Source organism: Macrobrachium rosenbergii, chromosome 2, assembly GCF_040412425.1.
Source record: "Macrobrachium rosenbergii isolate ZJJX-2024 chromosome 2, ASM4041242v1, whole genome shotgun sequence".
In the NCBI taxonomy this organism is placed as follows: Eukaryota; Metazoa; Arthropoda; class Malacostraca; order Decapoda; family Palaemonidae; genus Macrobrachium; species Macrobrachium rosenbergii.
In genome coordinates this window covers 46,428,828-46,444,593 of record NC_089742.1, presented here as the reverse complement: position 1 = coordinate 46,444,593, position 15,766 = coordinate 46,428,828, and the positions used below count along the sequence as shown (strand labels likewise).

General features: G+C 39.6%; 2 protein-coding genes across 2 annotated transcripts in view; one reads left to right on the top strand and one right to left on the bottom strand.

Moving 5' to 3' along the window:
* Nucleotides 1–14,444, top strand: part of LOC136846103 (mitochondrial basic amino acids transporter-like) — a 33,093-nt gene extending 18,649 nt beyond the window's left edge. The window contains exons 3-7 of the mRNA XM_067116844.1: nucleotides 7,818–7,901; nucleotides 9,353–9,471; nucleotides 10,354–10,615; nucleotides 11,170–11,334; nucleotides 11,535–14,444. Coding sequence (XP_066972945.1) covers nucleotides 7,818–7,901; nucleotides 9,353–9,471; nucleotides 10,354–10,615; nucleotides 11,170–11,334; nucleotides 11,535–12,089 — 1,185 coding nt within the window. The 3' untranslated portion in view covers nucleotides 12,090–14,444. The remainder of the gene's footprint in view (nucleotides 1–7,817; nucleotides 7,902–9,352; nucleotides 9,472–10,353; nucleotides 10,616–11,169; nucleotides 11,335–11,534) is intronic.
* DCTN2-p50 (dynactin subunit 2) overlaps nucleotides 1–15,766 on the bottom strand; it is a 177,123-nt gene that overhangs the window by 159,236 nt on the left and 2,121 nt on the right. The gene's annotated exons all lie outside the window — the stretch shown is intronic.

The window sequence follows — 15,766 nt, the reverse complement described above, 5'->3', positions numbered from 1 at the left end:
AACACACACACGCACACATATACACACACACACACATATATATATATATATATATATATATATATATATATATATATATATATATATATATATATATGTATATATATATGTATATATATACATATATAATATATATATATAGTATATGTATGTATATGATATATATATATATATATATATATATATATATATATATATATATATATATATATATATATATATATATATATATATATATATATATATATATATATATATATATATATATATATATATGTAGAAAGTTTTGGAAAACCAGATCAGTATTAATGCCTCTTCACAGTTACTAGTAATCATTAGTATCAGATAATAAGTTTCAGCAAATGATTTCAGTGTAACTTTAAAAATATCGCTTTACGTAGTTAAGCCTCAACCTTTTTTTATCGTGCGATTCAAATGGCCTTTGGTTGCCCCTCCCGTCGCTCTCTGCTTTTAGACGTAGTTTCAGGACTTATACAAGTCTTTTTTTAACTTTGCAACTTGCCAAACTACGGCTGAATAAAGGTATAGGCGGCATATAAATAGGCGGAGTTTAGTAGATCACGCCAGCCTCTTCTAGCCAATAGGATATCGCGTAAGATTCCCTCTGTATATGGGAGACGGGAAATTCTCTACCTGGGGCGTTTAGAGATGCAGTTTCAAAACAAGAATAAAAAATAGGGGGCGGGGGTGAGGGAGAGAGTGGGGGGGAGCTGAGGGAGAGAGGGAAGGAGACGGAGAAGAGCCTCTTAGCAAATAAGGCGCCCTCACAGCCTACGAATACAAATGAGAGATGACGCAACACTTTGTTTACATATGTTTTCGTCTTCTTTTTGCATTCGCTAATGACGCCGAGTGTTGACTGTCGATTTGCGTGACTGTCTGTCCACTAAACATCTCAAAATTGTTGGGTAATTTTAAAGTAATTTAGCTAAGACATGGAAGAGTTCGTCTTGTTTTGGGATACGTTTGAATTTGAATTCCCATTTTCTGCCGCTTTTGTTTCCCGCAATCGAAGGAAGTGCGCACTCTCAGTTGTCTATAAGTTTAGTTTATGTTTAGTTTTCCTTTTCTCATGTTGTACGTTTGGTGTGTCACACATTTAGGCTAGGAGGAGTGGAACATTAACATCAACTCGCCATTCTTACGAGGAAAGGCTTCAAGCTTTCTCAAACAAGGATAAAAGCAAAAATGATGATTGCGTCTAATCAATATTGCTTATGTACCGGCCGTTCGCGATCAATGCTTATGTTGAGCGACGGTGCGAGATAAATCTTGAGACCAGTGTATCAGCAGGAACATGAAAACAATTCAGATATTACAAAATGATAGAGTATGCAACATTGCATGTACACTTATGCGCTCAAACCGCGAAATCTCGTGATTCGATACAAATCGTTGTATTCCTCACCGTACAATACTCTACCGCCTGCAATTGCGAAAGGGATAAAAATAAAAGTTCTCTCTCTCTCTCTCTCTCTCTCTCTCTCTCTCTCTCTCTCTCTCTCTCTCTCCAGCCCCAAGAGCCTCGGCTAAACTGGTTCTTGTTATCCTAACTTGAACAGACACCTCATTAAACCGGAGGCTTGTATTCTCACCGGACCTCTGCATCTAAGTTTTTTTTTTCTTTCCAGAGAATTGCTCGCCTGTTCAGGTGATTATGGTTACATAAACGAGTTCCAAGGAAAATCGTGGAGGGAATATCATGTCGAGCTTTATTTTTTAGTTTATGCATCTGCACGAAGCGAGTGGCGTAATTTGTAGGTCTAGGCTTTTGTCTTCTTCGTGTTTTCTGTTTGAGTTTAAAAACTGCACTAAGCGAGAGGCATGATTTTCTTGAGTTTCTTTTGGTGGATTTGACAGGACAGATATGAGTTTTGCTTTCTTCGTGTCTGCTGTTTGAGTTTAATTCCCACCTACGTAGAACAAGTTACAAGCGAATGCCACGTGGCCTAAAAGCTTGGCAGTCGCAACTCCACGTTGCGTCATTTGCCGCAAACGACGCACAGACCTGGATAACAAGGACGCCTACAAATACAGCCTAGTCTTCTCGTCGGTGTTCCTCATCCTCGTTAAATTGAAGGATGGAAAAATGTCTATTGTATCAATAGGCCACGTTAAGCGTTCCGAGAAATTGGAAACATTCCTAACTCAGTTTCTTTTCCCGCCTTCCATCCGCAAAGGCTTTCAAGACCAGGGAATTTGGAGGTCTTAGAAACCTTTTGGGCACATGCTGAAACTTATTATGGGGCACCTCATGACCTTTTGGGCCTTTTTTTTTATCTGATGGCCCTTAGATTGTACTCTGATGTAGCTTTGATGAAAGTTTCTCTAAGCAGGAAATTGCTTTGTACCTTAGGCATTCATATTAGCTCTACACTAGTACTACTACCGCTACCATTACTGCTAGAAATATTAACAGTATGGATGCTGGAGTTCAAAGAGGGACGATATTAGCGAAATAACCGTTGGAAAACCTTGCTGCTGGCCAGGATAGAATCAAGACGTGGGTATTTCTTCAGCTCCTTCACTCGAGCCCACTAGGCCTACTTTCCAGGATCTCTCAAGATCCTACAAGAGCGTTGTGTTTATTGAAAACTTCAACGAGTTATGATAATGTAAGGTCCTTTATACACTTGTGAAAATTAAGATCTGTCATTGACGTATACCTTTTTATACGTAGAACCTATTCGCGAAATTTTTTAGTGAACGGAAATGACGACTAGAATCCAACAGTCACTAGGAGGGAAACGGGTTCACGCAAGCCGACCTTTATAAGAAGACTCCTTCTCCTTCCTTCTAATTCTTTTTCCTTCGATAACTCTGGAAAAAGGTCAATGAAACGGTGGGGGCAGCGTTGAGTAGACTTCCCTGTGGCGGACCATCTACGCTTATCTTGTTATCAAAGTGTAACCTAGTTTCCAAGTATAGGGTATTCGGTGGAGCTAGATTTTCTTGCCACTAGCTAACTTTGGATAGACTTGGCTTTTCAGTCAGTTGGTCAGAGAGAGAGAGAGAGAGAGAGAGAGAGAGAGAGATCTTACTGCACTGACATTACGAAACCCGCTAGACCTATGTTCAAAAAACCAAGATGGCTCGTCACAGAAACTATTAACTGTGTTATTTCCCTGCGTCTTTTTTTTTTTTTTACGTCAGTGACGTCCAGCCTATGTCGTGAAATCTCGTCTGCCCAACTTTTCAAAAATTACCCAAGAAGCAACTGCTCTGAGAGGTGAGAAGAAAAACTAGAAGTGGCTGGCTAATCTTTATGCAAGTCACCTCGTGCAGTTTGGCGTTACAGTTATCTAGAATTGATCAGAAGTAGCCTATATGGTCAGGTTGAGGCAGAGAAATGGGGAACAAAAATTCGTCAGAGGTGATTAGAATCTCTATCTCTCTCCCCATGGAAAAATCATTAATATTAAATTTCATAAAAATCTCATTATAGCATGAGTCAAACATGGTGAAGAATCCACAGTGGTGTAAATGTAAATATATATATATATATATATATATATATATATATATATATATATATATATATATATATATATATATATATATATTATATATATATGAATATATATATATACACAAATGATTCCCCTTCTCAATCTCAATTAGAAATATATAAATACAAGCTCTCGTTTGTATATATAATTCTAATACACATGTACATTTACACCACTGTGGATTTCTTCACCAATTTCAACATTATTAAAGTTAAACATAAAGAAATATTGATATAAAACGGGAGAAAGGAAAAGTGACTAATTTGCAAATCAAGTGAAAAAAAATGGCTATGAATTAGTATAAGAAAGAACACTGAATATAACCTAAAGGTTGTAGGAACTCAAGGTTCACCTTGACGGATGCCCTGGCGAGGGTGTGTAAGCAGCCATTTAGCCCTTTCATGGAGAAATATTACTGGTTCATGTCCAAGGAAAAAAAGTGAAAGTGTGTGCCCACCTTTTCGACACTGATAAACAGGGGGGAATTTCTGTTCGTAGAGAGAGGGGTACGAGAAATAAAAACGCTTAAGGTTCTTTACTGATTGATAAGTTATTCTGTCTCCTTGTTCGTTCATTCTAAGAAATAATCTCTTCTCTCTGTATTTCCTGTTGCCTTCTAATACTAATTTCAAAAGAACACTGTAATATTCTTTGGATGCTTGAATTTGAAGTCAGTGGCTCCTGTGGTGGGCTTGTTCGTATGGAAGAAACCCACCACAAGGGGCCTCTGGCTTGAAATTCATCGTCTGAGTAATAATAATAATAATAATAATAATAACAATAATAATAATAATAATAATAATAATAATAATAACAATTTTCTGTTTTATCAATTTCATTAGCTTATTTCAAAGACAAGAATAAAATCAGATAGCTGGCAGACATTTCAGTTATCCTGTGGAACAGAAAAATAAATTCTTCGTTTTTCAGTTCCCAACTATCAGTCATTCAACAAAACAACTTAAAAAAATGTCCTATATTAAAATATAAAAGGATTATCTCCGTCTGTCAAATTATACCATCGTTTTCATTTCACCATAAAAAGAAATTCCCTCAGACATTGCGAAACATCTCGAGAGTAGCAGCTGGAAGCTGAACTCACAAAAAAGATTAAAAGCAAGAAAAAAATTACTGGAACACAAGCATCCTTCCACGAGGCAAGGTAATTTTCCATCACTCGGTGTCGTTCACAAACGAACGCACACACACACACTCACACGCAAGAGCCGGCGCCCTTTCGACTGGAAATGGTTCCTCCAGAGATTCTGCCATACTCTTCTCTCCGTCTGTTACTCTGCAACCTTGAATCTTTTAATTCGTCAGGCCCCGGAGATGGATTATGAATATTTTTTTTTTTCTCGAACCTTGACAGCTTTTTCTCTTGTAATGACTTTTTTTTTATAACCGCGTTTCTTTTAACTCATATGCATTGCTTTTCTGATCTGGTAATAATTACACTGCTTTAGTGTGATATATATATATATATATATATATATATATATATATATATATATATATATATATATATATATATATATATATATATATATATATATATATATATATGTTTGTGTGTATGTATATATATATATATATATATATATATATATATATATATATATATATATATATTTAATTTTGAAGCTAGAGGTACAATGTATATATATATGTTTTGTGTGTGTGCGTATAAATATATATAATATGATATATAAATATTTGTACCCCTAGCTTCAAAATTAAATATGGAGACAGCTATTTATTATACTTTTTAGGCAATAATTCTCCCCAGAGATTAACTTAATTCTCTCTCTTCTCTCTCTCTCTCTCTCTCTCTCTCTCTCTCTCTCTCTCTCTCTCTCTCTCTCTCTCTCTACGTATTCCTGCGTATGGGCCCTGACCACGTTGTACATGAGAAAAAGATTAGCTGGAAAAAATGCTAATTTAACTTTGCTATCCTAGACATTTCTAGATAACACGCAGAACAGGTGTCCTGGTGCCTGGTGCATTAATTGTGCCAGAAACACCTCTGAGTAACCAGGTGTATGGTGTAGCAGTGCGTAGTATACACCCCCGCTTGTTCAGTAAAACCGAAGCAAGTAAGGTATACTTGAACACTGCTGTGTAGTGTGTGATTCACCATTAAGCTGTTTATTTTAACAGTGGACTCCCGCGCGTTTATGCTCCGTGCTTGCCTGAACTGAGTGCTTGCTTACCAAGTTCTCAGGAGAGAGAGAGAGAGAGAGTTTCTGAAAAGGCAGTTTATACTTGATATTTGCTATTAAATATGGCGTTTTTGTCGTCAAAGGGATTGTTGCACCTATGTGCTTCTTTGCTGACTCCAAATGAAAATGGATTTTCTTGTAGAATAACTACAGGTGTTGGCGTCTCTCTCTCTCTCTCTCTCTCTCTCTCTCTCTCTCTCTCTCTCTCTCTCTCTCTCTGATAGCCTTGAAAATGGTCTAATGTTCTTGGCATATATGTTATAGTTCAGTGGAAAGTTATGGCAGCTGACAACCATGAAGTCCAGCAAATCTGTTGCCATGCCCATCTCTGGATTTTAAACCACCACTGTCGCTACAGAGAACAAAAACGACTTCTCTGTGCTTGGGGCGAACGTATTTACCAGTCTCCAAGCGCCTCCAGTCGTCTAAAGCGACGTTCCTCGCAAATGAAAACGTCTCCTGGAAGTTGGGTCGCTTTGAAGAAGAAGAAGAAGAACAATAACAACCACCTGCTGCTGCCTGCCCTTCCAGTAGGAGCAGCTGGAACAGCGGCGCCGCCGCGCTGGAACACCCTTCTCTCCGGGGCATGAGCACGTGTGGCCCGGGCAGCTGATCACGTGATCGCAGCTGGAAGGAGCGCAGGGGAGCAAGTCATGACTCCTCCGTGGTTTGGGCCTCTCTCTCTCTCTCTCTCTCTCTCTCTCTCTCTCTCTCTCTCTCTCTCTCTCCACATGGGGCCCTCGTGGGACTTAAACCTCCCTCTGCAGAAGTGGTCCTGATTTCACCTCCCGTCTTGTACCCCTTCGGTGGCCCAGCCGTTCCAGAGGAACTTTTGGAAAGTGTAGTGGTTTAGTTGGAGGTGTCTGGAATAGACCTGTGCACATCCCCCAAGCTAACATCGGGGAAATTCCTTGATGCATTTGAGGACTGTAGGCATTACTTAAGGTCCTTTGCAGCGTCCCTTCGGCCCCTAGCTGCAACCCCTTTCATTCCTCTTACTGTACCTCCTTTCATATTCTTTCTTCCATCCTACTTTCCACCCTCTTCTAACAACTGTTTCATAGTGCAGCTGCGAGGTTTTCCTCCTGTTACACCTTTCAAACCTTTTACATCTTCTTCTTCTTCTTCTTCTTCTTCTTCTTCTTCTTCTTCTTCTTCTTCTTGATGTATTTGATCATATTTAATATTTATTTAAAGAAAGGCTTTGACCAGGCGTTCCTCTGAAGATAAGCTAAGCCACAGGTGCCATAGCCACCATAATTAGAGATTATGTCGAAAAAGATCTTTAAAAGTAACATTCGGAAAAGGCATCTATTCGGAACGAGCCTAATTTGCATAGATATACTCTGCAATGCGTATGTGCCAAACATTTTGTGAGCAGAGTTATAAAGGGTAGTTGGGAAATCTTGCCTCTCTCTCTCTCTCTCTCTCTCTCTCTCTCTCTCTCTCTCTCTCTCTCTCTCGGTTGCTATTTTGTAATTCCTCGTCGATCGGTTATTTCTTATTCGGAATCGTTCTTCGTACCACTGGTGTTTAATTTTTACCAGGTAACTGTAAATCATTTTTAGTTTTCCTGTCGGCACTTAGATCTTAAAAGCTATTGAGACTAGAGGGCTGGAAATTGGTATGTTGATCATCCATTTTCCAATCATCAAACATAACAAATTGCATCCCTCTAGCCCCAGTAGTTTTTATTTGATTTAAGGTTAAAGTTAGCCGTTATCCTGCGTCTGGCGACGATATAGGCCAGGCCACCACCGAGCCGTGCTTTAAGTTTCATGGGCCGCGGCTCATACATTATACCTAGGCCACCGAAAGATAGATCTATTTTCGGTGGCCTTGATTATACGCTGTACAGAAAACTGAAGCTTCCGGCGCATTTATTACTTTTTTTGTTTTTAGTATTTATATGTATTTTGGATGTGATATTTAATTATGGACTAGTTTTTCTTGCGTCAAAGGAACCTACTGAGTTTCTCTGCAGTGCTCACAGAGATTTCATTCGGCGTCTGCCAAAAGCTCTACGTATAATGATACTCATCACCTTCTTCTTCTTCTTCTTCAGGTTCGCCTTCAGACGCAGGATTTCCTGAACCCCAAATACCGAGGGACATGGCACTGTTTCAGCGACACCGTCAAGAAGGAATCGGTGAGTTTCCATTTTTCCCTTTTTATTTTTGTATGATTATGAATCACGTTTCATGAGCGCGTGAGATGTTAACCTTGACTTGACCAGCTTTGAAAAAGCCGAGAGAGAGAGAGAGAGAGAGAGAGAGAGAGAGAGAGAGAGAGAGAGAGAGAGTGGCCAAGTAGTTTAGTGAATACAATTCCTGATTCATGCAATAAAGAGCAGAAAGTGTGTGTTGCAGCGAACGTGTCTTTTGCTTTTTTTTGGATCGCTGTAGTAGCGAGAGTGATCGGAAGAATGCATTAGATATGCGTGTGTATGATTGCGCTTCACGACAGTCAGCTATATTGCTTTTCTTTTTGAGCCACCCACACACCGGTGCTTCCACCTTTTTAATACATGAAATGACATGCAGAGTTATACACTACAGTACATGTGTACAGACGCGTTCACAACACGAACCAAATCAGGCGAAATACAGAAACTTCTGACACGTACAAGACACACGGCGCTCTGTACTGGAACTTGCAATTGTTCTTCAAATGTCAGGCTTCTTGAGATCTCGTCTAGAATTTTCAGTACTTGTTAACGAAACCCTGGATTTGTCAAGCGGACATTGCGTAAGGATTCATCCAAAAACTGAATTACTTTTTTTTTTTTTTTTTGCAATAAGCTGTCGGCAGTTCAGAAAGCGGTCACTTTTGTATAATAGTTTGTGGTCTCGCTGTTATCGACTTTGCAAAGAATAGAACGGAACGTAAAAATGTACTAGATGTTTATATAACTTTTTTTTTTTTTAAATAATTCGTAGTTATTTGTCGATGTGTTGAGGTTAATTGAAACTAAATGTAACAGGAGTGATGATGCTTAAAAGTGATTGTCAATAATATTTACGGTGGTTCAGAAAAGTTTTCAGTCTATGACAGGACAGAAGAATGACCTCATTTGCTAAGTCATGAAAATAATAACATTATTAACAATAAAGAATACGGGAAGAGAAAGTTATGCTACTATTACAACTAATGCTAATCATAATGGCACTCAAAGATGAATTGCCAAAATGCAAAATGATGAAATCTGTTCAGGATTACAAAGATCTCGGCCTTTTGAATCGTTCCTTAAATTCATTATTCTCTCCGTTCAAGTCCTAAGTATCCAGCAGCCTGACATTTTAAACATTTCTTCTATTGAAAATAAAAATCACATAGAGAACCTACGTACGAGAACCCTAACCAAAACAAATATCGTATTTGATATAACTTCTGAAACGAGAAATAAACCTTGTCTAGATCTGCCGCTGCGCAACTCTGGTGCATATTCTTCGTCATGTCCAGCGCCAGCATACAAACACGCGCACACACTAGCAAGCGCCACCACACACACTTTCAGAGCACTCCACAGAGAGAGACACAGCACACGAACATATACACACACCCCTTCCCCTCTGTCTAACTTTTGGCTGTGGGTGGCAGGTTCGAGGTCTCTACAAGGGAATGTCTTCGCCGATGGCAGGCGTAGCCGTGGTCAACGCTATCGTGTTCGGCGTCCAGGGCAACATGGCTAGATATATGAAGGACCCCGACTCCTTAAGGTAGATTTCAAGAAGCTACTGCTTCCTCCTCCTCCTCCTCTTCCTCCTCAGGGGGCCTCCCTTTCCAACGGAAGCCCTCAGGGGCATGCTGTGCTATGTTGTCATTGCAAATGAAAAGCTAAATATAGTCACTTGGGGTTTGAACAGGGTCATTTGGGGCTTTGAAACAGATTAAATATCATGAAAAACTGATTCATCTATTTTTCTTGATTTGATAAGGGATTTTGAGGTTTCATTACATCAGTCATTGCTGTTCTGCTTTCAATAAGTTCATAGTTCGTTTTTCTCTACTTTTCCAAGCAATTAGAATTTCATAAGTAATTTCAAAGACCGATTTCATGTGCATTGTATCTGTGGTCCTAGATATTCATAAAAGGTGCAAATATATTAACACACCCTGCTTTTTGAACTGGTAATGCAAATAGCATACAGCCAGTTCTGCTGTAGCAAGCAGTTTCGAAATGTCCCATAAAATCAATCTGAAACTGGTTCAGTGATGTCACTCCTTAATGTATATGCTTCCAGTATAGTTTTCTGTAAAATCTGCTGTTATTTTATCTAAAAATTATACATTTTATTGTGGCTACTGGCCATAAAGAAAAATTAGGCTTCTCACTTTTCCCAGTTTGATAACAGTCTGTGTTTTCGCATCATTCCTGAATATCCAAGCTCACAGAGATGCATTCCACAGTTTGGTCTCGAATGACATAACCACACCACCCAGAGAGAATCATTTCAGAACAGTTGCACTGCTGCCGGCTGGAACTGCATCTTACCCCCAAGAAGGGACGCTCTCTCGCTTGCCGTTCTTGGACGTAGGATGCAGTAGAAGCCACTCCATTGCGAAAGAATGCCGCTAACGCCACCATCTCATGACTCCAGATCACAGACACTGGCAGGAGCCACTGCTGGTTTCTTCCAAGCCTTCGTCACGTCTCCCATGGAACTGGTCAAGACGCGCGTGCAACTCCAGACAGAAGCTGCAGCGACGCCCACAGCTTCGTTATCCACAGCTTCTTCTTCTTCTTCGACCATCACAGCCTCTCGTAGTTACGACAGCCCCCTTGACTGCCTGAGGAAGATCTACACCACTGAAGGTTTCAAAGGGTTGTTCAGGGGACAGCTCATCACTCTCGTCAGAGACGTAAGTTGATTACATCAGTACACAACAGAAAAACAATCCAGATGAGTTCCCTGCTCTAAGAACCTACATTTAATAATCCATTAGGTCCAATTCTAAAAAGCTGTATCACATCTAAACACGTACAGAAGATTGAAGATGGACATGAACAGGAAAATTAGGCAAGAGACGAAGTAACAAACTTATAAAAACTTATTAGTTTTTAGAGCAGAAATCGTTTGAGATAAGATACAAAATAAAATTTTAATGACACATCATTGTAACAATGACTTTCAAGAGTCTTAATCTTTGATGCCTCATTTTCAAGTACTGGAATTAGTTAGAATCTATGACTGATTTCCCTCCATGGAAATACCTGCTTTAGTCATATTCATTTCGCCAAACGCTTATAACTCATTTAATCCTTTTATACAGTGGATGTTCTGGCTTAAATCTGCTGGAGCGACGTTCAGAAAATGTAGCACAACTTATCTTAATGCCCTCAGTGTCATCTGGGCATAAAATGCCCAGTCGAAAGTTAATTCAGCGCTCTTTAACTCTTTTTCTCTCTCCCCCAGGTTCCCGCTCTTTCGACGTACTTCTTCACATATGAATATCTTGCCCAGAAGTGGAGCTCTGACGGGTACGTGTCGGCTCCAGCTGTCCTCGGTGCAGGGGGCATGGCTGGCATCGCCTCCTGGGTACTGACATACCCTATTGACGTCGTTAAATCTAGGCTTCAGGTGAGTGCAGCTCAGTTTACTTCTCATGTTAGTTGAAATGAAGGTGACTTTGCCTTTGGACATGGCTTGTTCTCAGTCATTATAATTTAGCAAGAGCTAGTCTTTACAGAATTATTAACGAAACTACTTCGAAGTAAGTAGATTTAAATGGAAACTAACTAACTGGGCCTCAAGTTTCAACATAACACTCTTCATTCTAGGCCGACGGCGTCGGAGGAATCAACAAATACAGTGGAGTGATCGACTGCATCCGGTCCAGTGTAGCTCAGGAAGGCCTAGGCGTCTTGAGCCGCGGTCTGTTGTCAACGGTCATTCGCGCCTTCCCAGTCAATGCGACCACCTTCGCCGTGGTCACCTGGACTCAGCGCCTGTTCCACCAGGAGGGAGAGGACGACCTGCACAGCGACACCTGGAAGGAGGTCCTCGCCGTCGGGGAGAACCTGGTGGAAGCCGCCAAGGTCCCCATTCCCGCGTTCCTCAACTTCAAGGCGCCCGCCACCATCCACACGTTCACTCCTCTGTTGCCCCAAGTCAGGCTTTCGTGCTGCTGCGAGAACCTCAGTTGTAAGACTAACATATCGAGTGCCATCAAAAACAGACTGCCGGAAGTGCTCCTGTGTTCAGAGAGCGCCAGAATGCCAGACTCTCAGTGTCAGAACGCAGCTTGGATGAGAACCAGCGATCAGATTCTCTCGTCTTGTTCGTCCCTCAGTGCCCTAACGAGACGCCAACACAATCTCAGTAACGCGCTATAGTTTTCTTTTATTTAAATTCGCTTGCTCAGACCAAAAGATTATTTTGTTATAGGTAGAGTTAGTTATTTTTATATAATCATGATCATCATCACTCAAACGACTTGTTCGATTATTATTTTTTTGTTGCAATGGCAAACCGCTCTGCAACCTGGCAGAGCAAAACCCTTGATATTATCATCTTCGTCATATCACCGCTGTTATTTTGTTTATTACTTTCTAAGAAAGGAGTCGGAGAGAAAGAGAGAGAGAGAGAGAGAGAGAGTCTGACTCTTGGTGAGTCGTGTTACTATTATCTTTTTTAAGAGGTTGTTTCCTACACAAGTTATACAATCTGTATGAAGTGTCCGATTGGCGTTTCCGCTGTTAGTGGCTGATGTGGGATGCAATTAGCTCGTTCGTAATTCATTTATTTAAAATTAAGATTACTACGGGATATTTCAAGGGAGGGACAGGAATCAACAACCCCTTTCAGAGTAGAGTCACCTGTCAGTCAGTGACTGCGCTTCCTGTGCGGTTAGGCGCTGTGACGACAATCTGTTAAGAAATTCAGTCCATTTTGCATAAGAAACATTTTTCTCTTTTAGCTTCGGGCCCTCTGAAGGGATTACAAATAAAATATCAACATTGCAGTTGCTGTCTGTTCCTTTAGACGAACAAAGGGATGTGAATTCTGAACAGCCAACCAAAACAATGTCATGAACCTTCGACTTGAAATATCCCATAGACACATTAGAAATAGATTGGATTATTTGTCGTGGATGCAAATGTTCTTAGGCTACATTAGCCATATATAAATAGGAATATGTATATATACAAGTGTACATAAGATGACTACGCTGCCGTTCGAAACACTTGAGGCGTTAGAAGCTCGATATTATTCAATTCTTACGTGGTGCACGAGGCATTTCTTTGGTGCTAATTAATCTAGAGACTTTTCTGGTACGTACTGTACCACAGCAACGCATACTAATGACCATATACACACACGTGTCATATGTACACGCCATTCAAATGTGAGCAGATACTGTACCGTCTGAGACTGAGCACAATAGAACCATTTTCCTTTTATTTATTTTTTTATTCGTGTGTGGCTTCCTGAATTTGGAAATAGTTTCGTGGTAATTGTGAATTTGTTGACTGAAAAGTGGAGTTTTTAAGCATGATGATAAGGAGAGACCAGCTGTTTTATTTAAATTACAGTAGTTGAACGTTCCCATAAGCTGCTTTAGACCTATTTCATTTATTTCCTCTTGTTTCTGGAAAAATAAGAAGCCTGTGATGCGTAGAACGCCTTCGAGTAACAGCAATTCTCTCCATACTATAATCACGATTCATTTACGTCACACTTGTCCCGTGTTTTCAATGATGTTTGTCTTACATTGTCATCATCTCTCAACATAATCACATTCATTTTCCGTTTATCGAGGCCATAAACATCGTCCAATTTTATTTAAAGATTCACCTTACTTCAGAGAAGTTCCCCGAGGCCGGGGGAATAATTCGTGACAAAGAACTTCCACCTAGGTCGTCAATTCACGCCCCCGTGGGAGACCTTCACCTTCAGTAGTGCTCAAAATACATTTCAATGCGTTATGTTATTGTTGTTGTTGTTGCTGATGCTGTTGTATTTGTTGGTCTTGTTATATATTCTTGTTATTTTTTAAGCTGAAAAGAAGAAGAAGAAGTTTTGAAAGGAAGAGGGAATGTCACCTCCAAGAAGGAGAATTTAAGAAGAAGAGGAAGGTGACAGGAAGAGGGAATGCCCCCTCCTTCCAAAATAAGAAAAAACTTAAAAATAAAAAAAAGAATTAAGTTTCTCTTACTGTGATAGGCTAGCTGTTCGTGCAACCGCTGCCCCGTGCCCCAACTATTGCCCGCGAATGCGTCGGAAATATATTCCGCAAATGCGTCGTAGATATTTCTCGCAGATGCGTCGTAAACATAACCCCGCTAATGCGTCACAGATAAATTATCTGTTCAAGATAATCCTCTCCACACACAACTGATACAAGCGACGACGCTGAGTTCCTCGCGCAAGACGAACGCACGATAACGTTAGCCCTGTGGTAGATGACAGTTAAGTGAGTCAATAATCATTCTCTAGGACTTTGTAATACGTTGGTTGCTGAACGCGGACAATTATTCACACTTTTCTTTCGCAATCCTTCATCCAAGCTTATGGTTTATGTCCAGGCGCAAGAAGAGCGGAGACTTTTGTCAGCTGTAGTTATAAGTTGTTGCTGATTTCCCAATACCTAATTCTTTTGCCAGATTGGCGGGAGTAAAAGAGTAAAATCAGTCGTAATTGTTCCACCTAAACTACATTGATGAGGCAAATAGTTATCAATTAAACTGCTTGAAAAAATGTTTAATAAGACTTTTATGTATAAGGCAACACGAGGAAAGAATCATTACGCATTGGAAAATACTGTCATGACATTTACGTGTTTGTTAATCAGTAATTGTTATACAAAACAATAAATTATTTAAGTGCCAATTACAAAAAAAAAATATTTTGTCAATGTTTTGTATGAGGGCAAATTAGTATATTTTAAATATAAAAAAAAAAAAAGCACATTCCGACACTGGAGTGTTGCTGTAATTAATAAATTGTATTTGGATCATAACATATTGTTTTCCTTATATCCTGAAGTTTGAAGAATGAAAAGTAGGTCAAAGACATTTTTTGTAATATTTAAGTGACTTGTAAGTATCTTGAACCTCCGGTGGAAATGAAGGGAGTAATGATACCTGCCATTTACGTGGGACTAATACAGGGGCTGTTTTTAGTCTGCATAAAATAATTTCAAACTGCGTAAACTTAAAGAGGCTTCTAAGTTCTTCAGTAATTCAGTTCTTTTATTTTTTATTATTTTTACTAACTGTTGGGTTAGTTGGTTTCAATGTGATCATTTTTTTAGTTTGTCCGGAAGGTTATTTAAAATACTTATTCAAATCTACCGGCTAAATTGTAATATATTGCGGTTATCTTTCAACACAATAGACCTCCAGTTACTGCAGTATTTGACAAAGCACTATTTAGACTTAGATTCCTTTTATTATATTAGCAGGGCCAATACAGATTACATTATAGATCACTCAGTACACAGGCAAGAGTACAAGTGTGGCGCACCTGTGTAAACGAGGCAACCGTGATGGAGGAGGCCTGCTCATCAGTGACCTCCGAATATGTTTCCCTTCAGGTCTTGAGTAGTGGAAAACCTGTGATTTCGTGCGTTCAAACCTTTGTTTGTGATACCGTCCAAATACTGTACTCCAATTGTGAACGTAATTACACAAGTTAAAATTTTGAATTACCCTTGATGGCAACCGGCGTAGAAAGCATGTTCAGTGTTACCATAAAGGAAGATTTTACCACTGCGATAAATACATGGGTGAGTTCAAAATATAAACTTTAGTTCTACTATAATCCTCGTGGCAACATTATATGGTCGCTATGGACACTCCGTTGGCTGAGGAGGAGGTGGAAATATATAGACGCTGCTGCTACAATTCACTTAATAATAGAAACAAACAATAAAAAAAAAGGCGTAAAAGAGTATGGTCTGAATATTACTCATTAAAAAAATATGCATATTCTCATACAATTGAAGCCTACTTTCACTAGCAACAACTTTCATGAAGAGGCAGGACACTGCCATAGGCCTATACCAAAT